The sequence below is a fragment of the Pavona decussata genome, unplaced genomic scaffold, assembly GCF_977016875.1.
Source record: "Pavona decussata unplaced genomic scaffold, jaPavDecu1.1 SCAFFOLD_130, whole genome shotgun sequence".
Taxonomy (NCBI): Eukaryota; Metazoa; Cnidaria; class Anthozoa; order Scleractinia; family Agariciidae; genus Pavona; species Pavona decussata.
In genome coordinates this window covers 445162-469240 of record NW_028145544.1, presented here as the reverse complement: position 1 = coordinate 469240, position 24079 = coordinate 445162, and the positions used below count along the sequence as shown (strand labels likewise).

Sequence of the window (24079 nt, the reverse complement as noted above, 5' to 3'; positions counted from 1 at the left end):
ACACTTCAGTTTAAGAAGTCCCAGTTTTTCCCTTACAGTATTAAATGCCCGTATGCAAAAATTTCTAAGTTTTACATAGTTTCGCCTCAACGTTTGGCCCAATCTTATTGTCTTGTAGGGCGTTTTTAGTTGGCAAATTTTTTAATAGCTGCATTTAACGCTATGGGTTATGAGTAGCGGTGCATTTCTCCTGTAACTCAGTGTTACTTGGTTACCGGAATAAGGAAAGCGTGACAACTTGCAGCACTGTCACGCCACGCTGACTTCTAATTTTATAACCCTCTTATTATTACACAGTGTTATTGTTACTTTGCCGCACTGTAAAACCCATGGAAAAAGTTAGCTACTCTTAGAGACCTCCGCAGATGGTTTCTATTGGCAATTGGTTGGTGGTTTATCGACATGTTTTGTTTTGAAATGATATGTAAATTACTTGGCTCATTCCTTTGACCGTGGAGAATCGATCAATACCATTCGAACGAAAATGGCGCCGCCGCGGGTAGAGACGAAAAAGTTCTCGAAGGAAAGATCAAAGAAAAAACCGACCAAGAAGGATTCGAAATCGTCGCTTCCATCGACAGCCATAGCGGTCGCCTTAACGGCATTTATAGCAATATGCGTGGCTGTTTATTACAAGAATGGATCGCAAATTGAACAGAAAGACAATAAAGCATCAATGGGTGACGATCGAAAATCAGCTGGGACTGCAAGTAATAAGCGAGCCGAGGCAAATACCGATTTTAAAATACTTCCTCGACTTGACGGGGTTAAGGTAGGTGAAAGAAACTCTTGTTACAAGTTAAACAGCTAAGTGATATCACTGGTGATGCTGATATTTAATTAGATTTCTGCCGAGTTAAGTTGACGTGTCAGAAGAAATATTGTATTTTAATTAAAATTTGTTATGTTACTGTCTATACGTATTGGTTATTTATCAGTAACGTGTTGTTTCGCACTATCAACCACTGCTGGCATTCCGCAGTTTACGTTTTACTGTATTTTTATGTGGTCAAGGAGATTGATCTGTACTCACTTAACTAACTTATTAATTCATATTTTAAAACTGATTAAGCACGGACGTACAAATACGTATAGATAAACCGAAGACTTATCATGTTTTGATCAATTTTCGAATAGAGCATATCAGTTAAGGCTGAAGTGCCTCATAAAATAAGCCAGCCAGTAAAATATGTAATAAGGTACTCAATTTTTGCCTCGACCTTTTTCGAATACTACCGTGACAGTAACGCAACGTTTTGTTAACAGTACGTGACAAAGGCATATCGTGACAGGACAACACACCACAGCTACAAAGCGATTAGCAAAGCTCTTGTGTCAAATATTTGTAAATATAACACAGAGTAAAACCATTTATTTTTACATTTACGTTAAATTAGATGTACCACACATAGCTATGTCCATCAAAACGGGTTAAAATCAGCTGTACGATGTTAGCTCGTCTGCAAAAGTTGGAACACGTGTGAATGAAACGAATACTCAACTTTCGCGAAAATGTACAAATATAAACGACTTCTTGATTCAACATGGACTATTACGTTACGAAAACATTAAAACAAAGTTTTACCTGTGATTCGTAGCATCTTTTCCCACTTTCTCGCACGTTTGCTTTTTCTTTCGTTTACGTGAGGCTTCGCCGGTTCGTTCAGTCGAAGTATCGAGAAACAGTTTCAGATCACACAAAAATCTCAACGCACGATCAACGCTCTTCAGTATTTTCTAGGAAATCAATGAGCAAACATTCTCGTGAGAACAAAGGAACCGTGAAGGATAGTTCTAAAGTTATTGCATCGTTGCAATTTCTACCTTATCTACCGTGTTTTCGCCGGTGTTGTGGTGATGAATACGCATGGCAGACATTTAATTTTTCGCGCCACCGTATGACCTTTGACACTACGCATCCCCAGTTTCTCAGTTTAAGCCTGAAAGGAAAAGGCCTGGGTCTCGGCATTGTGATTTCTAACTCACCCAAATCATCATTTTAGTCCCGGTTGCGTTTGAATTTTGATTTCTGTGGTCCTTTTAAATTGTCCACTGTCAAATCGTAATGTTTTTTTCTGTTTGGGTAAAAGTAAATCCCGGGGGGGGTACTCCTCTATATAAGGTATATAGGTATGTGCCGCCCCAAAGGGTATGGTTTTTGAGCCGTTTTCGTCTGAAAACGGGTATAGATTTTGACAATTACGGTCTGAAATCGGGTCGGGTTTTTGGGGCGACGAACATTTACGAAAGCTTACAAACATATTTTTCTTCTCAGTACGTAACTGGAACGACTAACTGATAGCGAGAAAAAGAAATAGATAAACTATGTCATTCCAGCTTACTTTTACTCCTTGCGTCAACTTCCGTTCGGCACTGATGAATAATTATCAGGTCTGAAAAAGGGTATGAATTTTAGAGGTCAGGTCTGAAAACGGGTGTGGAAAATGGCATGTTTAGGTCTGAAATAGGGTCGGGATTTGAAGACCCGGGCGGCACACCCCCACCAAGAATTCCGGGGAGTACCCCCCCCCCCCGAAGTAAATTTACTGGCATCGACTTTGCTGCATCGTTTAATCTACCTATAAGCCCACACCTCTCATTTTCTTTCTGTTGTTGTTGTTGTTGTTGTTGTTGTTATTGCGCTGCAGGGTTGCTGCTGGTTTTCCCTTTGCTGCTTTTTAACAAAATTTCTTCCTTTCAGGTCGGCCATATTCAAAAGAGGCAGCTAAGTCCAGGAAATATGTACGAAATAAAGACACTGAGTCTTAGGCCACCAATATTCGGTAAGGGAACGAACAGATGACTTGTGTGGACCGTGCCAACAGACCACCAGAGCAAACAGGAATAATTTGTAGCCAATCTTCGTTTAGGCAAGATCGGCAAAATGGAAAGTTGGGAGGCTGGTGGAACAGCTTAATGTCAGCCGTAATGTTTAATTTTTGCTCAATATTTCTGTTTTCACCGGTCTCAGTAGACGAACTACCTATTTCAGGGGCATATACGGCTAGGAGAAAACAAACGCACTGACAATCGCATTATTTCTATATTAAAAGCTGGATCATTTTTATTTGTGATGAACGCTTAACATGTCGGATGGTCGAATTGAAGCTCGGTAACATAACATACATAACATAACATTTTATTCAGGAGGCTTTAACGCAAATACAAAAACATCCTGAATAAGGAAATCGTGAGGTTAACCCTATACAAAAACAATTTCCCTAACTAAAAACTTGCAAAAATATTTTGAAATTTCTACAACTAGATAAAATTCGATGGCTACTGATTCAATAAATATTCAACTGAGTAAATTTTAAGTCTACTCTTAAAAACAGATAATGATTCGGCATGTACAACATATCCTGGCAAATCATTCCATTTACTTACAATGCGAATAAAGAAAGAATATTTGTAGCAATTACAAACCGCTCTTCTCAAGTAAAGTTTATAGTCGTGGTTAGCTCTTGTACGAGTACTTTTGGCAAACTCAATTGCTTATTGCTTAATTGCTCAAAAACTATCGATAGGTACCACTACCAGCGTTATGGAAGCGTAGCGTTAGATCGAATCTGGGCCTCTACCTTGTCGACATTTTTTTAGTAGGCCTATTTTCACTGGACCCAGATAACCTATAGGCTCGATTTCCGCCGCTCTCTCGAGCCTAGATAACCTACTGCTCCATCAGTGTTTTTTTTTTTTTTTGTCTAGGTGCATTGTTTTTTCGTTTTTCCTTTTGTTTCTTTCGTCCTCTCGACCAATAATGTGAGACGTTACAAACAGTGAAGGTCGCCCCGCATTTCTAAATTAAGGCTAACAAGTTGATACTTTTCTCGTTAGAAATCCCCAACTTCTTAACTGACGAGGAATGCCAGACAATAATCGACCTCGCCTCTGGAGAAGGCCTGGACACGAGTGAGGTTCAAGACCCTGAGACAGGGATCAACATTGAACCAACCAATGAGAAGACGTTCCACAGCTGGGACTACAACCATGATGGCGTCATTGATAAAGTCGAGGTATAAATTAAGACAATCCCTCGAAAATTAACGATGAAACTATGAAACTAGCCCCCTTACGGTGGCCAATTTACTTTAACAGTTCTGCTAATAAACCAAACATTCGCCTCGAAACTATTGTTAAAATTTATGTGCTTTGTTGTTAGATTGTGTTTTTCATTGTTATTCTTAGAAGTAGGAAACCGTAGACAGCTTTGCGATTTCCTGTCAACCTGCAACTCCTCGTCAAACGCTGATACCTCTGCATTCTTTTTTAGTTTCTCTTTCTTTGTTTTCCCAGTCTAGTTGACATGTTTTGTTTTGCTAATGGAGTGTTTGCTGTTTCTCTTTGTTAAACAGGTCATGCATAATCTTGTTGACCTTAGTGATTTGTATTTCTCAGAAGAAGACGTAGACAAAATGTAAGTGGTTTTATGATTGCGGCTATTTTTGTCACTCTTCTACTCATCTATAATTTTTATAGGGAAGACAGGACTTCATAAAAGACTTGTACAACGCTAAGCAGTAGTGGACCTCATGTAAGTGGGGAGCCCGCTGACTCGAACAATCGACTTGCTTCTGTTCGAGAAACGAAATGTCTCGGCGCCTCGTCCCTATGGGCCTCGGTTTTGCTCTAAAAAAAGGGGAGGGGTGGGGGCAAACTCCTCCCCTAAGCCTGAATCAGCCACTGGCCGTCACTATCTTGACTATGAAAATCTTTCTTTAAATACTCTGCACAATTTTTGTATTCAGTCTAATTCTGAAAACTGCTTTAATGCATACTTGTTATCAGAGAATATTCCGCTTTACTTCACATGGAAAACACAGCATTTTTTTGTCTTTCACTTTGTCCCAACACCAGTTATTTATTTTTCTACCCACCTTTGTCCTTTGATTTGCAGGTTTGCTGATCTAAAAGTAGACAAGAACAAAAATGGTTTGTAAATCAAACTTAATTGTTACACAGCTTCGAAAGTTTGTAATCTTCATGGGCATCTTGCGCTGTTTCCATGGACAATCATCCTGCTCTCTGATTGGCTCCCTATTGATAGCCTATCAGCTCGATCCACGTGACAAGTTGACAAGTCGCGGAAATAAATGCGGAAATCAGAACGGCGGTTACTTTAACTGAAATCTTTGTTTTCGAATTAAAAACATTTGTCACAATCCAGTAAATCGAGGGTGTGTCTACATTGTTGAAATAATTATTCTACACAGTCACGTCACACATGAACTCAGAGCAAACTTGGCAATGCGTATGCGTGATTTGTGATGTTCGATTGCGCAGCATTGTTTGAGAATTTTTGTAATAGTAAATGTTTGAAATAATCCAATAGAAACCAAACCTGAGTTCTTGCTATTTCTTTTAAAATTTCAGGAGTTATGGACTTGAGCGAGTTTCTAACAGTAAAAACAGATAGAATAATGAGAAGTCTTCACAACATGGCGAAAAAGCTTCCTCGCGTAAAAAGCCGAAACAGCCAACAGACATGGCTGGATCATCGGAAGATCAAAGGCCTCAATGACAGGTAGATGACAACCTTCCGCCGACCACCGGTGGAATTCTCAATCAACTGTATCTTGTATAACAATTTAAAGGATCCGATCTCCGATAAAGAATGTTGTTAATGAACTCAGTCTAGAGCTGCCTTTATGTCTCTCTCCGATTTAACTGATTTTTTTTTTCATCCACAGAGTGGCAGCTTTAACAAAGCTTCCCAGAGCAGTTATAGCTGAAAGTGAAGAACTTCAGGTAAGATTAATAATCAAAAGTAATTTATGGCATCTAGCCTGCTATACAGTTCTCTCTCTTTGGATCACCGATTTTTCTCAGTAGTTCTAAGATGGTCATGATGCTTCTGTAGGTCCGGTGTCTAAGTAGCGTTTTGCGATAACGATATGTCTGTGTGTGTCATGTTTCACTTTTAGCAGGTTGTTCAGCGTGCTCATCTACTACATGTATGCCATCACAAAGCGTCCTAGAGCAGTTAAGCAAAAGCGACCATACAATACAAAGTTAAGTCTAATTCCTGACGATATAATCCAGTCGGCAATTTGCTTCCTTCTTCCCCTTTGTTACGTCATTGCAGGTTGTTCATTATTATCCCGAGGGGCATTACCACTGTCACCATGACTCACAGGATGTCGATCCCAGAGTTCCTTGCTGCGCCCACCGTGACAAGAGACACTGTCGTCTTTGCAGGTGCTATACACTGCTATTAACTCAGATATCATGACCGGAGTACAAATTATGATACGTATAATAATCATGCTGGTCTTGTTATCGGTATCTGTTTTTAACAAAACTTTTTTTTCCTCTCGATTTAACGGCTAAGTTAGTGAATGCCAAAATACGTGAACACATTTCTCACACTTTGGTCAGTGTGTATCATCCTCTAAGACGAACACTTCTCTAAGACATACTTCATTTAAGACGGACACTTATTTAAGGACGGTGCCTACTTTTGTTACTGTGCATACGTTCTGTGCACCTCGAGATACTCGGGTTTCTTATGGGCGGTGCCTACTAATACAGGGATATTTTTGCGCAGTTTAAAACTATGCAGAGAAAGCAGAACTTAGCAAGTGCTCCTGGTATCCAAAAACAAAATTGGAGGTAACCATGCATTTTTCAGGGATAATAAAGCTTCAATTCCAACAAAAAACGCAATACATTGCTTTGTATTGTACTCTTTATTTTTTATTATTATTGCTTAATTATCTCTAAAAAAAAAATGCGTGGCTACCTCCAATTTTCTTTTTGGATTCCAACAGCCCTTGCTAAGGTCTGCTTTTCCCGCATAGTGATAAACCGCGCAAAAATACTTGTGTATTAGTAGGCACCGTCCTTAAGACGAACATTTGTCTTAGACGGACCAGAAGTTCTTGTCCCTTACAAGCTTCAGGCTTTAATCACCTCTTAGTCACCTAAGAGTGAGTGTTCATTTTTTCTCTTTGCCTTTTTTGCAGGTATATAACAGTGTTGTACTTTTTAAATGACGTAGAGGAAGGAGGCGAGACTGCATTTCCAGTTGCAAATAATGAAACGTTTAGTATTGAGGTAAGAATTCTGCCCCTGATTAAGCCAATCACAAAGAAGCAATACTGTAAATAGTTCTTTTAGTTCATCTTAAGTGGTTAAAGTAATAATATCTTTTGCACGAGTTCTTATGTTTACGTCTGATTCCCTTTCTTTCAGGCCTGGGCACAGCTAACAAAATATCGCTGCGACTTGAGCAGACACTGCCACAAAGCCAACTTATTTGTAAAGCCACGCAAAGGAACAGCAATAATGTGGTATAATCACCTCCGAGATGACAAGACAGGGTGGCATGGAAGGCTGGATCAGATGACCTACCATGGGGGATGTGATATTATCAAAGGAGAGAAGTGGATTGCTAACAACTGGATCAATATACTGGGAGACTCACGACAAACTATGGTGTCCTACAAGAACCCCAAGAAGAAAATCTAGTGAATTTAGTTGACTTTGATTTTCTATCAGAAACACTGTGGACCAAATATGTTGCCTTCGCCGTTACACGGGCCTTACTAACATTTCAGAAGCAAACGTAGCCTATTGTGTCACGTGAGATCATTCTTAGTAGGTACAAAGACGATTGAACAAGCTCGTTGGACTTCCCTGTCATATTGCCCCCTTTTTATAATAGAGGAATCTGTGAAGTTTAAGTGTTAGACTTTGACTTTGAGGTGCCGGATAAAGTAAGGAAATAATGAAATACAGGCAAATAGTGCCACATGCATACTGGGGTAATTAATTCACTGACGAAGAAGTGTTTCTCTGGGTGACAGAATTTTTGTCTAGACGTACAGAGGAGTTTAAGAGACACAAAGCTGTTGCATTCTTGAAGCATTCGATGAAATCTCTGAACGAAATAAAGAGTACTTTCGGATAAAGACTCCTGATCTTGTTTGATTTAACTGTAAACTTTGGGCCCTTCATATCGACTGATTCTGCGTTTGCCTCAAGCATTTTTCTCCACTGGGATCTTAGTCTTGATGCGCATGCCTTCAAAGGCAGCTTCACTGACCCGGACGCGCCAAGATCGCAGTGTATAGGATCTCTGGATTACCATTTAAGCCGGTGTAAGATATCAGTACCACAGTTTGGTAAGAAAACTATATACAAAATGGTTTTTTTTTTGTAGAAGTACGCTTTAAACAGTTTATATTTAAGCCTTAAAAAAGTTAGGTGTTTTGAGGTTTATCTACTTGTTGATTAAATTTAAACTCAGTAGTCTCTATATGCTCTAGGGCGCCCATTTCGCCGCGAAGAATGCAATAAACGTAACCCTTCTTTGATTTCTTAACTGATAATCCCACGAAGGCTGTTCACTAAAGTAGCTCAACTAAGCTTTTAGTTAAATGACGACAAACTGCAGATTTAAATCAGATTACCAAAATATTTTACTGAAGTTATTTCTATCCCTCCATACGTTAATGGTCTTGGTGTAACCACAACCATCGAAAGCACAATGGCACATTCGGTGAAGTGGGGGAAGCTAAATTTGTCCTACTACACGTTTACATATTGATTACGTCACTAGATACTCCAAAGTTTAGTTCTTTTACGCATTGGTGAAAGCCTGGTCCATGTTTTTATGATATTTTACCGTTAAATAGGTTCCTTTTCTGATTTAGTCCTTTTAATAAAACAATTATAGCGGTTTACAATCGAGTGACTAATGTTTTCATATACTTTGTTATTCGTTTAAACTAGCCTCACGCCACTTACAGTGTTTAGAAGTTTTGCTGCGTTAAGTGGTTAGCGCCTGTGTGATATTTGCTTCGATTTCCAATTGGTTCATTGTGTTGTGTATATGAATATATTTGAGTACTGATTTCGTGTTTGATTTGGTTTTGCCTTACTGTACTCTGATTGGCTGGCAAAACTCGCGCCACTTTCTCAGTCAATGAGAAACACAACAAAACCCAATCGCCACTTGCTCGCACGCGTTTTCCCGCGCTTGGCACCGGTTACATGTATTTGCTTCGAGTGGGATGTTACCGATACCAAATACTAAATATAATCGATACTTGCGAGCAATATCGGCTGTTTCGATCCCTTTCGATACTGCTCACGTGACCGCTCACTTGAAATATTGAAGGCTGTTTTAGCACCAAAAACTTAACAGAAAAAAAACATTTTTGTCATTTGTGCATGTGCTGTTGCATGTTGCACTGTGCTTGAAGGAAGATCGCTAAAATATCGTACTTGTGTCGGATCGAAGGAAGTATCGCTAAAATATCGTACCTGTATCGGATCGATTTGAAAATACTAGTATCAGCCCACCACTCGTTGCTTTGTGATATTTGTTCAGATTGAGTAGAGTGGTTACCTGAGTTTTGATCTTGCGACGCTCAATTGGAACCCGCGCCCGCTGATTAGCCAGTGCTATTACTTTGTGACCATTAAAAAAAGCCGCCCATCAACTATTTATTTCTACAATGTTATCGTCAGTTTTCCTCTTTGCTTTGTTGATCATAAGACGTTTTTTCATTTTCTTTGCTTTCGTTCTCCTTTGTATCATCTTCTCCAGTATTCTTCTTATTTTCATTGCTTTCCTTTTTCTTGAGTTTCTCTTCCCCAATATCTTCCTCTTTATCCTTGGTTTGTTCTTCCCAAGGCTCTCTCTTCATTCTTTCCTGATAATCCTCCTCCACCGCCTTAGCCAATTCCCAAACTTTCAAATCCGTTTTTAGATCCTTTCCCGCATTGATCCAATTGTTTGCCGCCCATTTTGTCCCCTCAATGACATTGCAACCTCCATGATAACTTGATTGGTCCATAGGTCCCAGCCAGCCGGTTTCATTGCTAACAAAATGATTGTACCAAAGCAATGCCGCACCACGTTTTGGTTTGTAGTAAAGGTTTGCATCGTAGCAGTGTTCTGCTAAGTTGCATCTATTTAAATCTTCTTCTAAGTACGTCTAAAAGAAGAAACGAACAAGATGAGTAAGGCTAATTTACTGACTACATAGATAGATTGGTTGATTGATAGTTATTGATCTGTGATTGGATGATTATGAGTAAGCGTGAATGGAACAGTGAGCAAGTACTAGATAGTGGTGAATGTGTGAAGCAAGGTAAGAGGAAGGAAATGGAAAGAGGGAAGGGGGCAACAAAGAAGGGAGGAAAAGGGGAGGGGAGGAGGGAGGAAGAGAGGAAAGACGGGAGGGCAGGCGGGAAAGAGGAAGGTAGTGGAGGGAGCAAGGAAGGGAGGGAGGAAGGGAGGAGGGAAGCAAGGAAGGGAGTGAGGACGGGAGAAAGGAAGGAAGGAAGGAAGGAAGGAAGGAAGGAAGGAAGGTAGAAAGGAAGGAAGGAAGGAAGGAAGGAAGGAAGGAAGGAAGGAAGGAAGGAAGGAAGGAAGGAAGGAAGGTAGAAAGGAAGGAAGGAAGGAAGGGAGGGACGGACGGACGGACGGACGGACTTGTGATGGAGCGAACGGACAGATGGATGGATGCAATCCAATGGATAAAGAAAAGGATTAAATATAAACATTAGGTCAAAAGCATTAGACATTAACATAAAGAGAAATTAAAGAAAACTTTATATGTTACTTCCTTCCTTTGAATGTAGAAGACTTACAGTTGAAAAATGTGCTGTTGGTTTCTGTCAAATAAGATAAATCTCTTTTAAGGCTGTAGTAAATCACTTTGTACCGTATAGGATTGCATACCTCCCAAAGCATCACTGTTATGTATACTGAACAATAAGTCATGGAGGAGAGGGTATGCGTTCAGGGGGTAGGGGTATGAATATCCGAGGGAGGAGGGGTGGGTATAGTGGTGGGAATACCTTGTACTTTCAATAAGACAAAATCTCGTGTAAAAGTCTAGCCGAGAAACTACTTTTATCGTACAGGTTTGCACAACACCAAAGCATAACCTCTTGTGACGTCTGTACCAGTAAAAATCTGGCGGGGGAGGGGGAGGGGGAGGGGCATGGGTAATGGTGGGAACCCCAGAATAAAATGAAGGAAAGTGGGAAGTGACAAAAAGATAAAAGATTTGTGCAAGTGGCTATTTTAATGAATTTTAGTCAGAGAGTTTTCTCTTACCTCATTTTCCGGGAGAGTGTCATTATCTGCGATAGGAAAGGCAGTCTCTCCGCCTAGTTTGGGTTCGTTTAGATAATAAAATACCGTCAAAAACCTGATGATAGGGAGAAACAAAATTAATCAAGACATATATGCAAAATGTTTAAAATTACAAAATATGGTGCATTCGGGGCATACACTGTTCCATTTAAGTGTCGTGCCGTACTGTTAAAGAGTATTTAAGTTCTCAAACTCAACAAAAACAATACAGAAAAACAATTTCATCCATAATCATGACATTTGGCGAACCATTTAAGTTTATATGAGTCGGTAACTACATAACTGGTTTAATTTCTGCTGTTGATTTTTTCAGGCTTTAAATTGCGTTCAAAGGCAAGGCAAGTAATAACGCAAGAAAGCACTCTTACACATGTTAACGTTATCAAATGTAAACCTGTGGTAAAACTGTTGAAGGCTGACCTGCACGGAACACATTGTATATCATCTTCGTCTTCTAAGAGAGCTTCACTTTGATGGCAGCATGGCATGTCCTTTGCCTCTTCCTCTTCAGAGTCAAAATGACAGTGATAATGTTGTTTTTCCTGGTACCTAATCACCTGGAATATGAAAATCACTACGATTCAGAGAACGAACAGGAATGGCATTTTTTTTCTTTCAGAAAACAAAACGTTATGAAATGCCAAATGTAATGGAAAATCTTCAGGATAAATTGGCCGATCAGCGAATGAAGGTGAGCAACGAGGAAGGTGGAGAGGGAGGTATACAAGTGTATAAGATCCCTATATTTTCTCGACATATCCTAAGGTTTACTATCCCCATACAGGACCTTATGCATCATTTTATGTCCTTATATCTTCCCTAAACTATTCTGTATACTGACTGTGCACGAACTGAGTAAGGGATTGGCGTAATCGGATCATTTCGTGCAGTTCAAACCATTGAGCCAAATCTATTTTCTGTCGGATGAGATGACAACTCTGACAAACCTGCATGTTTTCACTACTCCAAATCATGTCCTTTGGAAGCTGAGTAGCCAAGTGTATCCTGCAAAAATAGAAGTTAATGCAATGCACATTGGAGTATTTTAAAGTATAGTAAATGCGTAATACAAATTTAACGTACGATGTTCTTTTAAAAAATGTTAATTAGGAAATAGGCACTGCAGATACCCAGCACAGCGAGAAACAAGGACACCCTAATGGCCGACAAGAGAGGATGAAGGTACCTTCATCCTCTCTTGTGGCCGATTAAGACTGTCTAATTTTTGTTTACAACCGTCGCATGCTATTACTGTAGCGCGCACTGCTTGCTTCATGCAAAAATCGTACACAACAATTACATCTACATCTACATTTAATTAAGTCAGTAAAGTCATGAGACATCACACCCACTTTTCTTTAAAATAGATTACATAGTAAGTAGTTCGACAAAAAAAAAAACAGAGAAAAATAAAAATGTATATAAATATGAGAAAAATAACACAACTCTCGTCATTCAACATTGCCTACACCTACGACTGACGTAAGATTTTAAAATCCTACGAGAGGTTTTCGCGTCGTCGCGTCAAGTTGCAAGTTTGATTTGCGCGAAACAATTTTTTTCGTAAGGCTGTCGTCAACATGCCGCATACAACAAAGTCGTACCGTATAAATCGGCCTTAAGTATATCTTGTTTTGTTAACAGCACTGCAATAAAGAGCTAATTCCATGCAATGGCTGATTTCAAATGGTCAACTTACTTACTCCACATACCCAAAAGTTAGAAACAATAGTGATCAGTACCTACTTCCTCCTTACAATAAAATTGCAATAACAAACATACAGGTCATGAGAATTAAAGGAATGATCACCAAAGACGAACTAAGTTGATTTTTAAACAAATTCTCCCAACTATTTCCAAAAGAAATGTAAAGAGGATTGTAAGGAGAGTTTGCTTGTTGATACATGAAGGCTCAAGTACGTACAGGAATCGAATTCATACCTGTCTCTGAGGCTCTCAAAGAGAGGCTTGAAGTCAATGTGTTCGTAGGGATCCAAGAATGCCGTGCTACTGTCTCGAGTTCTTTTATTTGAGTTCGTTTCATGGATTTTCTCCAGATAACCTCTTAATTCCTTCAATTTAGTTTCCGATGTCAAAGGTGAGAATTCATCGAATGTTATTACACCTGTAAGATATAATAAACATAGCGGAATAAGGGAAAGCAGTGAAGAAAAAATTGAAGTATGATATTTTAAAATTGTGTTAGACAGTAAAAGAAATGCCCTATAAGTTTTTATTTAATAAAATAGCGCGCCATCACTTTTTAATGTTTTCCATCATCACTTTGAAGTCAGCATCTCTGACGCATCAATTTGCAGGTAAGGAGGTAAATGGAATGCATGGTTTTATTTGGCTCCACTAGAAAATTTCATATTTCATAAAAGGAACGGAACGTCTAAAAAAGCAGATTTCCTAGTTGGGACTTTCCGAAAGAAAATTCGTGTTAAAGTTTTTCATCTTTTACACCAGTCGCAAGCCTCTTACGGCTATTCTTTGTGCGTTGCCTTGTCAACCAAAATGACGCGTCAATTCTAAAAAAATTCAGGAGCGAAATTTCTTGAACGTTAGCGGCTAAATGCTAAAACAGAACTATACTGGTCTCACCGTCTTCATTGGGATCCATATTGAGATCACTCATTCTGTAATTAGGGAAAGAAAAAAAAATAACAATTATTCTTGATTAGCGCCACTGGCACTCACAGAAATACTTGAAATAAGGCAAGACTTACATCTTTTTAGCGTCATCTTCATTCACGATTACTCGTCCAAGCTCTATAAGTCCTCTAGCAACCTATCGAAGGAATATTATTATACTGAACAAGAAAGTTTGGCGTGTGAGCCATATACTAGACAAGCGGAAGAACGTTTCACATGGGATACGTGGAGATATGGACGGGTGAGTTGCTTCTTTTTCGGTATTGGTACACTTTAGAGCGGTTTTCAATTGACTGTCGTAAAACCAAACCAAAGTAATAGGGAGTTTAAGAAGCTACTACGGCAACGGCAAAGAGAACGTCACAAAACAATAGGATATAATGAGAAAAACAAAAGGCCTTACACGTGCGTTATAAGTTTTGGTACATTTCTCCACCTTGCTCGGCCAAACAAGAACATTTTGTGGAGAACGTGAGCACATGACGATAATTTTTTCAATCTCTGTCTCAACTTGAACGCCGTTTCCACCTGTTCATTTACTGGATAGTTCGGCCACATTGTACAAGTTGAAGGAATTGGAACAATCGCGAAGTAGTACAAGTAACGCAAACTTATATTTTCAAGCGACGTTTTTGTTGGAGTTGCCGTTGTGGTTTCTTAAAGTTCCTAATTACTCTGACAAATCAGACCAGACGTAAATAGCGCAATGAGCCAATCAGAATTCGAAGCAAATGTAACCGGCATCAAGCGCGGGAAAACTCGCGCGAGCGAGTCACGATTGCTTTTGGTTCAAAGTGTAGTAAATCAAAACTGTCCTAAATTCAGAGAAGAAGTAATTTCCTCTTAATTTCATATGATTCGAGTGATTTCAGCCTCCAACTTGGAGTCAAATACAGGAGTAGCCTCTGAAAAGAGAAAATTTTGACAGTAAAACATTTAAACTAGAAAATTTTCAAGAGTTAGACAGGTAGTCATAAAGGCTTGTTGGTAGTTATGATGGTACGTAACCCGCGACTTTTCAAATTGAATTCACTGATGACAGGTTTCCAAATGCAATGACCACACGTAACTTTTCAGCAAAGAGTCTAGGGTGACTGCATACAAACTTACCTCTCCAACATCAAGATGTCCGTCACTGTTTGAATCCAGAGTTTTGAAAGTTTCCTCGGTCTCTTCTGTGGTATTGGTGCTGTTTTCACTTGTTCCATCAATTATAGATTGTTCACCAAGTGTCATCGATCGCTCAAGACCTTGTGTCTGTGCCATTAAAATGATGTCATTACACTCCTGTTCCGTGAGGAAATCCTCAATTTCTAAAAAAATAGAAGCATGAGGCCAAGGGTGACCTTATTCGTAAAGCATAGATCTCAACAAGAAAGGCTGTGAGAAATATATCGCATTTAAATAATCCAAACCAAACCTTCATTGTAGCTTAAATGTCCTAAACGTGTAAGAAGCATAGCCGCAGATTGTAAGCGGGCATAATAAAAAATTGTATGAACGAAATAAGGTAAAAGGAGTCCATTAGCGGTACCTCCAAGACTACGGGTCGTTTGACTACGGATCATCCTTCTGTCTTTCTTTCTTTGTTTCAGCGATTATGCCTTAAACATGCCATGTGAAAGACACACATTTTAGTAACAGGATGATCACATTGATGTTAACGCTGGAAAGTCGCCCGAAGACATCGTAGGGAAAGAAGCGTTTCATTCATGGCCCTTATCATGTCCTTGTCAAATTTCCGACGGTATATTGGTGGCTTTGCCATCCAAACGATTCGAACGTTTCCAGGCTCTCATTGAGGACGCCCACCCCGTCTCGGGTTATATGAAAAGGGAGAATTTTTCTCCTTTTAAGCAAGTACGCGAGTGGTCAACCTGCACTAAAGGTAAGACGAACTCTCTATATATGCATATTTCGTTCGTTTACGAAGATGTGACTCGTTTTAGGCAACACTTGTTATAAACCCAGAATGGAACGACCTTTGTTGAATGCTATTCCTAATTTTGATACAACAAATATAAATGCCTTAAATGTCTGTATATTATATATATTAGCAACAGGGGCGGGTTGTTCGAAAGCCGATTAACGCTAATCTACGATTAAAAGTTAATCGAGGTTTTCATCTCGCTCTTTGAAAGTGATTTCAAAGCCTAATTTCAAGCTAAAGGTAAAGAAAAGTTTAAGTCAAAACTAAGGGCTAAAACTCTTTTGGAAGAATCTTTATTGATTAGTTATTAAACTCGAATCAAAGTTCACGTTAATCCAGGATTAGCTTAATCGGGCTTCGAACAACTGGGCCCTAAGGTTTCATAGTCTTTAAGCCAACTCTGCACATTAAACACGTACCCTTAAAATTATAACATCGATAAATAGATATACGCGCAGGGGGGATTGTAATCCTTAGGTGTCCAAGATCGGGGGCCTGTTTGACAGGAAATTCCTCCGCGAATCTGGAGAGATTTTCCGGAAAATGTCTCCATCCGATCCCGGCCGCGTTCCTCTTTACTTCACTCTCTCCAGCCCTTTATTTGTGTCCGCTCGACCCCCGCGCTCCCACAGGGCACAGAGGAATCAAATTTGATGTAAATTCCAGTTAAATTCCCCGGAAAATTGCAGCGCAAACCGAAATTCTTCTATTTAAATCGATTTGCGCCTCAATTTCCGGGGAATTTAGCCGGAATTTACAACAAATTTGACTTCCCTGTGCCCTGTGTCTTTTCCTGCCCCTCCCCAATTTACAAGGGAAAAACTCTGGGAAAGAGGTTAGACCTCCCCCGCTCCCTCCCCGGGATCTGAGGAGATTACTTCAAACCGGTGGAAGGCTGTATCTACCCCCATCCTAATAAGGTTAGGACGTCTTGTCCTGATATAGATTTTCTCCTTTACTTCTCTTTCAAACCACTTCGGTTTCACTGCCAAGATCTTTGTAGTATTGAAATTAATGCTACAATTATTGAATACTATTGTTTTCTGGTTGGTTCTCGTTGCCATCGTTGTCGTCGATTCTTCGGTTCCTTTGTATCATTTGACTGAGCAAGCATAAGCATGATTCACTTACCAAAGAGCGCTGGCCTTAAGCTTAAGGTCCTCATCTTGTGTATTCTTCCCGGAACTAAATTGAGTTCACGAACATGTCCAACCTGTCAAAAATCAACAATACAACAAGGCAACGATGTGACATGAAATTGCAAATCATGGCGGGGTTAGCTGTTTATACTGCTTAAGGGTCCCATTTGTGAAATTTATAAACTGTCCATTTGAGCAACAGACAGCCGAACGTATCAATATTATACTTTTCAACAGTAATTTCATAAAAAAACAGTATCAACAAAAAAAGCTTTTAAATTGATTAAACACACTCCTTAGAATCAGTTTTATCTAAAGACTTAGAAGCGATAACCATATTTTATCGTATAGTTAACAGCGACATAGAAATGAACCAACTATTCACAATAACGTTGAATGATTACACTTGAGGTAGAACCGTATATTATATGGCTCAGTTGTTGACTTCAGAAGGTAAACGTTTTTCTTTTATAGTCCCCGCAGACGTATTTTTAAATGCATTGATGACGCCTTTATAATCACTTACCTAATCCGTTTAAACAGCTGGAAACAGGAATTAAACTCTATGTAAATTCAGCAACATATACAAAGGCAACGCTGTGGCCTTTCTGGTTGTTTTTAACATAAAACTCCAGATATAAGAAAGAAAGTCATTTATATTCAAATTTCTCTAACAAGAAAATTTTAGCAAACCTCTTACGTGTTAAAATCGCTTCGTTGTTTTCGAATATTTTATGGCTTTTAAAGGGATATTGAGGAACAGCACCAGCGATTAGTAAACAACAACATGACAGAATATGCTGAATTTTAAAAACACGGAAATTCAGTCAGTTCATAATTTAATCCTGAATTTTTCCTCTGCCTTTTTCTCTTAATGCGGAAGAAAGTTAGTTAAACTGTCCCAAATGTCGCTTTATAAAATACATAATCAATCCTCTAGCTTTCAGATCATTGAAGTTTCTTCGATAAGCATCTGATACTCTTACAGTAAATATCGAGTTTAAATATTGTTGAAGTGAAACCTCGGAGAAGCTAGAAGAAATACACAACTTTTATTTTATAACACGAGAAATCAAGGCTTGCAATACGCGATAACAAACCTTAGTACTCTTAGAACAAATGCCGACTGGTTTAAATATTCTTCAAATAAAAAGGTCGGCCAATCCCGTGGAATAAACGCAGACCGTTCATCAGTTATACACGAGAAATATTAATAAAGGTCTCAATGACACTATTATACCTTTTCCTTCGTCAACAAAACAGGCCATCTGAGACACAGGAAACAAAATTAGATGTTTTGTAATATAAGGAAAGCCATGTATTTTGAGAACTGAATAAAAAATGAATTTCATTCTACAAACGCACTCGTGATATTTTCTTTTCGTTTCTCACTTATGGTCTGGTTAATGAGGCAAACAATGAAGGAGAAGAATACATTTTTTAAGATGCATTTAAGAATAATAGGTTTGGGAATTATCAAATAGATAAAAGACAAAAATGGTACCTTCGGCAACGATAAAAAAATAACCACCAATCGGTTTTCTTTGTAAAATAACAATGCCAAAAGAGAAAATGTTGGATTCTATTTTTATGCTCATTATTATTGTTATTGTTACCTCTATTGGATCAATCCTTGTCAGCTTGGGTAGAGTGTCTCCTTTTTCTAACTCTTCCGTCCTCGCTTCCTGCGAAACTGGGTTTTCGTTTTCTCTATTTCTGATAAACCAAGAAGCCATAAATATTGATATAAGAAGAACAAGTAACGAGGCTCGAACCCAGCTTGGCGAAGCCTGTTTAAAAATTGCTTTAAACATTCTGTAAAAGTTCAATCTAAGCTATTTATTGCGACTGTTGGGTTGATAAATGATTTATCAACCTTCAAGGTAGCAAATTAGTTGACTATTTTGTTTTCTGATGTTTCAGTAAAAAACCGGACTGGTGATTTCGACGTCTGATCTCCAAATAAGAAGGGGGCTATCGCATATTATTAACATGGAAATTATACGTGCGCTTTAAATTTTTTAAAACAGGTGTTCAAAGCTGTCAAATTTGTCTCCGCGATGTATAATTATGATAAACTGCGTTGTAAACTGATGGTCTTCAATGGCCGCTTTTGTTAACTGATGTTCTTCAACCGAAACTTAATGACTTAATTTTTGTCCGGTCGGGCTTTGAAGTCCAATTAGCGAATGACAAAAGTCGGAGGCGTGCGGCTAATGACAAATGCCTTAAAACTTATTTGTCAGTTGGTAAATGATCTGCAATGAATAATTTAGTCTCTGGGGTAAGTTAAAAAAAGCCAAACAAAAAACAAAGCAAATCGATGGAGACATCCCGGGTATAGGTTTTCTCTCGTGCACTTTAGTAGAGTTGTGCTCTCCAATGAGCTGTTTAGATGAGAAAACTGAACAGCTGCACAAGATCAAGACATGTTTGCCTTGACAAGTTTGTAGTTACTCTTGATAAAGGGAAAATACGGAAAAATTGGAACGACAGTTTTTTAATAAGGAGACTTGTCAAAAAAAACTTGGTAAATTTTGTCATGCATACAAGATTACAAAACTTGTCAGCTTATGTAGACTTGAAAATTTGTTCGCTTATATATGATACACTAACTTAAAACGCGGCAGAACTACCTCGGCCCGTATAAGGGTACAGAGGGTCCTATACAGAAAGGGAATAAGTATCATTTTTATCACCCTCCCCTCCCCGAAGGTTTAATTCATGGTTTCAGTGTAATTGAAAAGTTTTTTTTGCCGTGTGGTGCATAAACTGATGTTACTACGACGTGTCTCCGTTGTTGCATGGGCTTTCAGTTCCCTTTGCTTGCTATAATTATGATAAACCAGCAACGTACAAATGGTTCTTGGAAATTTAGAACCAGTTTTTTTTTTTTTTAAATGAAAATAATGGTATTACCTTTGTTCTATGGCAGAGCCTGCATTTCCGTCAACCAGCAGCAACCTGTTGTCCGTAGAAGTGCTTCCATGTTTGCTGCACTGAAAACTGATGTTTGTCTCGAGTTGATTCTGAAGCTTATAAAAGGAATAAAACGTTACCTTTTACTTCTGAGAGTACTGTGAAACCAACCTTAGTTGCAATCACATTGAAATTTCATGTGAGCTAATGGCAAGAAAAAAGCACGACAGTGAAGTAATGTTCGACAGCTTTCGTTTGACTGGTTACCCTTATAAAACTTTTTTTTTCAGGCTTAAAACAAAGGTGTCCTCTCCATTGACTATAATAATAAATAATAATAATAATAATAATAATAATAATAATAATAATAATAATAATAATAATGATGATGATGATGATGATGATGATGATGATAATGATCATGAGATGATTTAATAATAATAATTTAACTATAATAATCTCTTTATTAACAATTCCAAGCTATTTACAAGTTAAATGTTCTAATTTTAAAATACCTAACTCACAAAAAATTGACTTAGAAAAGTTTGACGCATTAAAATATAATTAACAATAAAGCTTAAATTATCCCAGAAATACAGCCAGCAAAAATTCAGAGTAAAAATCCCAAGACACACGTGTTTGACTGAAAATGTTTCACTTGTGACAGCGTCTCCTTTCTGAAAAAAAATTCCGTTCAAATTTGAGCAGCCTATAATAATAATAATAATAATAATAATAATAATAATAATAATAATAACAATAATAATAATAATTAAATAATCTCTTTGTTAACATATTCCAAGCCAATTGCTATTTACAAGTTAAAAGTAGGAAAAAGAACTATTAAAACCTATTTACAATTCATTTCAATTAAAAAAGAGGTTATTTTCAAGCACAACAGAGCTATTTTCAAGCACATTTTTTTAAAAGAAAAAACAAATGTCATAAAGTTAAAATAATGTTAATAATAATAATAATAATAATAATAATAATAATAATAATAATAATAATACTAACAAACTTTATTAAAATCTCCTTATAATAATAATAATAATAATAATAATAATAATAATAATAATAATATTAATAATAAACGAACCAGACATGACGATATTTGATAACAAGAACAAGGCTATCATCCTAGTGAAAGGAACTGTATGTAATATTGGACAGATCAACGATAGGAACGATCATAAGAAGAGAAAGTACCTAGATCTAAGACTGGGTCTCCGAAAACTCTATCCCAAGTACGAGATCAAGCAAACCAATGTAGTGTTTAACTTCCTGGGAGAGGCAACATCACCCTAAAGAAAGAGCTCTGTGATCTAGCCCACAAGCTAACCAACTGTCAGAAGTGGATTATATCACAGAACTGCGAAATCACCAAAAAATTCTACAGTTTAAGACAATGAAACGCACATTTTCTCTTTTTTTCCCAGTCCAGAAACTGTTGCCTAGACACTGTCCGCAGCAGGTTTCAGAACAATTATTCAATAAAATAGACATAATAATTAACGCATAACAGTTAGTAAAGGAAAGAACAGAACGTGCAGAGCATCCTTGGCCACAAGTGATGGCCCGATGCTCTGCAACACACTTCCTGCCTAAGCATGATCGTATTCTGGCTAAAAAAAAAATGGATATAAAAATAAGGTCCTCAATATCTTAATGGAAAAAGTAATATCATGATCGTAATCTAGCTAAAACAAAATGGAGATAAAATAGGGTTCTCAAATATCTTAGTGAATATTGGCGAGTTCTTTTTGAATATCTAGGTCAGCGTCCGATAAATCTAATTTCTAATACTAATAGTAATAATAATAATAATACTTGTGAAATGTTCGTGGCTAGTCTGACGCGGCGTTTTGTCTCGGCCAAGAGACTCTTCAGAGACCTTCAGAATTTATAGGCAAACTCGTTGAGCATCACGACCAACGAGTTTGCCTATAAATTCTGAAGGTCTCTGAAGAGTCTCTTGGCCGAGACGAAACTCCGCGTCAGACTAGCCACGAACATTTCACAAGTATTTGACAATTTTTCAATTTTTATTGACTTGTATAAATAATAATAATAATAATAATAATAATAATAATAATAGTAATAATAATAATAATAATAATAATAATAATAGTAATAATAATGATGTTTGTAGAGCGCATTCTCTATATAAATATTCGAATGCGCTTTACGTAATTGAAAGCAAAAGCAAAGTATTTAAAAGTATTAAACGGATAACTAAAATTAGAGAACTGCTAGAATATAAAAACGTTTTCAGTTTCGATTTGAGAATGTCAACAGAACAAACAAACAAACAATAACAACAACTTTGGAGCAGCACGTGAAAATGCTCTCTCACTGAGCGAATTTTTAAATGAACCGCTAAGTTGACAGAGCCGTTTGCCATTTTTTCGACGCAGGTTGCATTTGCTTGGTGGTATGAGAGAAATCAGATCAACGATGTAACGAGGTGCTTTTCCCTGAAGAGCTTTAAAACACATTAAAAGAACCTATGTACTATAACAGCTATATTAAGAAACAATGAGTGATGACTAAACCTATACCAAGATCATTATGAAACAAATGATTAAAATCAGAAAACCACTTTAAAATAAGACTAATTTCTACATAAAAATGCAGTTTATAGTTTCGATTTTAAAATGTCAACAGAAATTGAGTTGTGCAGTTCTAGAGGTAGAGGATTCTAGAGCTTTGGAGCAGCACGTGAAAATGCTTTCTCATCAATTAATTTTTAAATGAAACTCTAGGCTAACAGAGCAGGATACCATTGTTGTTTCGACGCAGGTTGTATTTGCTTGAGAGAAATCAGATCAACGATGTAACGAGGTGTCTTCCTTGAAGAGCTTTAAAACACAGTAAAAGAACTTTGAAGTAATATGTTGATGTACAGGTAACCAAAGTACTATAACAGCTATATCAAGAGACAACGAGTAATGACTAAATCTTACCAAGATCACTTAGACATGTAACGGTAGCTCGTTTTGCGGAATTTAATGAAGTTTCCTTACCTTTGAATTTCTTAGACTCGTCCTTTTCGTTTCAAAAAGCGCTTCAACGACTTGAGTGGAAGTTGATTTGTCAGTAAACCGGCTTTGAGCCGCCAAGTCTTCAACAGACGATATTACACGGGTTGTAATAAACACAAGAAGTATAAAATGTGAAGTGCGTTGAATATGCGCCATATTCCACGTAATAAGAAGCGACATTTCAGTTTCTTGATTACCTCCAAATAAGACAGCGGCTTTGAGTCTCAAGATTTTATTGCGGAAACGAAAAGAATCAAATGGCTGTTATCGGATACCATAAATGGGATTCTGCTCCCGATTACATTTCAAGTTTTCAGGAGGCTTTATTACTGTTTGTTTGAGTTGACGTTTTTCTGGCGTATGTTAATAATTTACATTATAAATGTCGAGATAAGTGCCCGTTGATCTGTGATCCGAATCACAATTCTAGAGATTTTATCGCAACTTTTATTGAACCTTTGATTGTTTCAATATATTTTTTTTAATAATAAGCGATGAAGGTGAACCGGAGGTTGTATCGGAAAATAAACATAAATGAATAACTATAGCTAACATATATTTTTAACAATTCTGTCATCCATACCTTGCAGAGCTCAAGCTTGGCAGTGTAATATGAGGTTCATTTACTAGCTGTTGAAACGTTTTTCTCAACAAAATGTTTGGCCTTTATTGAGGTGCACGACTTTTTGAGCGAAATGAGAAGAAGAAACGAGTTCCTGTTTCAAAAGGAACTTATATCGAGTTTCCAAATTAACTTAAAATATGTATTATTCTCACTTATTTCTATATATTCTGTAATAGTGCAAAGTAATTCAAGCTTCCAATTTTTCCCCGAAAGTTTTCTCAGTGTGTTATTTTATGGCTTGAGTGCTCAGTCGCTGTAATTTTAAAAGAAAATACTCATTCCTTACTTAATTCAAGAACTGAATTTAAGCCTTCGTGTTTTCTCAGAATACCGAATGTGGGCCTTTAAAAACAGACATTTTGCGCATTCTCAATTTGTAGAGAATTTAATTCTCGATGATTAGGAACAATGGATGGAGTCCTTCCGCTAAAGCCGGTGTTCCTGAAAGAGTTGCTGTAAGTAATTGAACAAAATCAGAATAAGTGAAATTGTGAAAAAAATTTTTTTGGCGTGAGTAAATATGTCCGCTTTGCGATGACAGATTGACTTTTACTATCATGAATTTGATTACGAAAAGCAAGAACTGAATTATTGAGGAAGTTTCTAGAGAAGAAAGGAAAGGAAAAAAGTAATCACCACCTTTCCAAACTA

General features: G+C 37.7%; 2 protein-coding genes across 2 annotated transcripts; one reads left to right on the top strand and one right to left on the bottom strand.

Annotated features, from left to right (window-relative positions):
- Positions 1-265: 265 nt before the first annotated feature.
- Positions 266-7915, top strand: LOC146468471 (transmembrane prolyl 4-hydroxylase-like). The gene is made up of 10 exons (XM_085124252.1): positions 266-772; positions 2702-2783; positions 3838-4016; positions 4356-4417; positions 4898-4932; positions 5374-5524; positions 5691-5748; positions 6086-6198; positions 6966-7056; positions 7195-7915. The coding sequence occupies exons 1-10, from the start codon at positions 485-487 to the stop codon at positions 7468-7470; spliced, it is 1335 nt and encodes a 444-aa protein (XP_084980378.1). The 5' UTR covers positions 266-484; the 3' UTR covers positions 7471-7915.
- A 129-nt stretch (positions 7916-8044) lies between these two features.
- On the bottom strand, positions 8045-23786 carry LOC146468470 (transmembrane prolyl 4-hydroxylase-like). The gene is made up of 15 exons (XM_085124200.1): positions 23760-23786; positions 23001-23064; positions 22786-22883; positions 19760-19875; positions 18457-18550; positions 16833-16914; positions 14882-15084; positions 13846-13907; positions 13721-13755; positions 13058-13241; positions 12064-12121; positions 11537-11673; positions 11078-11171; positions 10606-10629; positions 8045-9947 (listed from the first exon to the last, which is right to left on the bottom strand). The coding sequence occupies exons 1-15, from the start codon at positions 23784-23786 to the stop codon at positions 9474-9476; spliced, it is 1752 nt and encodes a 583-aa protein (XP_084980326.1). The 3' UTR covers positions 8045-9473.
- Between the last annotated feature and the right edge of the window lie 293 nt (positions 23787-24079).

What these genes read in the sequence shown, in the direction of transcription:
- LOC146468471 (XM_085124252.1), top strand. Translation starts at nt 485, where the DNA reads ATGGCGCCGCCGCGGGTAGAGACGAAAAAGTTCTCGAAGGAAAGATCA. An exon ending in CTCGACTTGACGGGGTTAAG is followed by an intron (nt 773 to 2,701) that starts GTAGGTGAAAGA and finishes TCTTCCTTTCAG; the next exon opens with GTCGGCCATATTCAAAAGAG. An exon ending in AGACACTGTCGTCTTTGCAG is followed by an intron (nt 6,199 to 6,965) that starts GTGCTATACACT and finishes CCTTTTTTGCAG; the next exon opens with GTATATAACAGTGTTGTACT.
- LOC146468470 (XM_085124200.1), bottom strand. Translation starts at nt 23,786, where the DNA reads ATGTCTGTTTTTAAAGGCCCACATTCG. An exon ending in GGAGTAGTGAAAACATGCAG is followed by an intron (nt 11,674 to 12,063) that starts GTTTGTCAGAGT and finishes TTCATATTCCAG; the next exon opens with GTGATTAGGTACCAGGAAAA. An exon ending in ATACAATGTGTTCCGTGCAG is followed by an intron (nt 11,172 to 11,536) that starts GTCAGCCTTCAA and finishes CCCTATCATCAG; the next exon opens with GTTTTTGACGGTATTTTATT.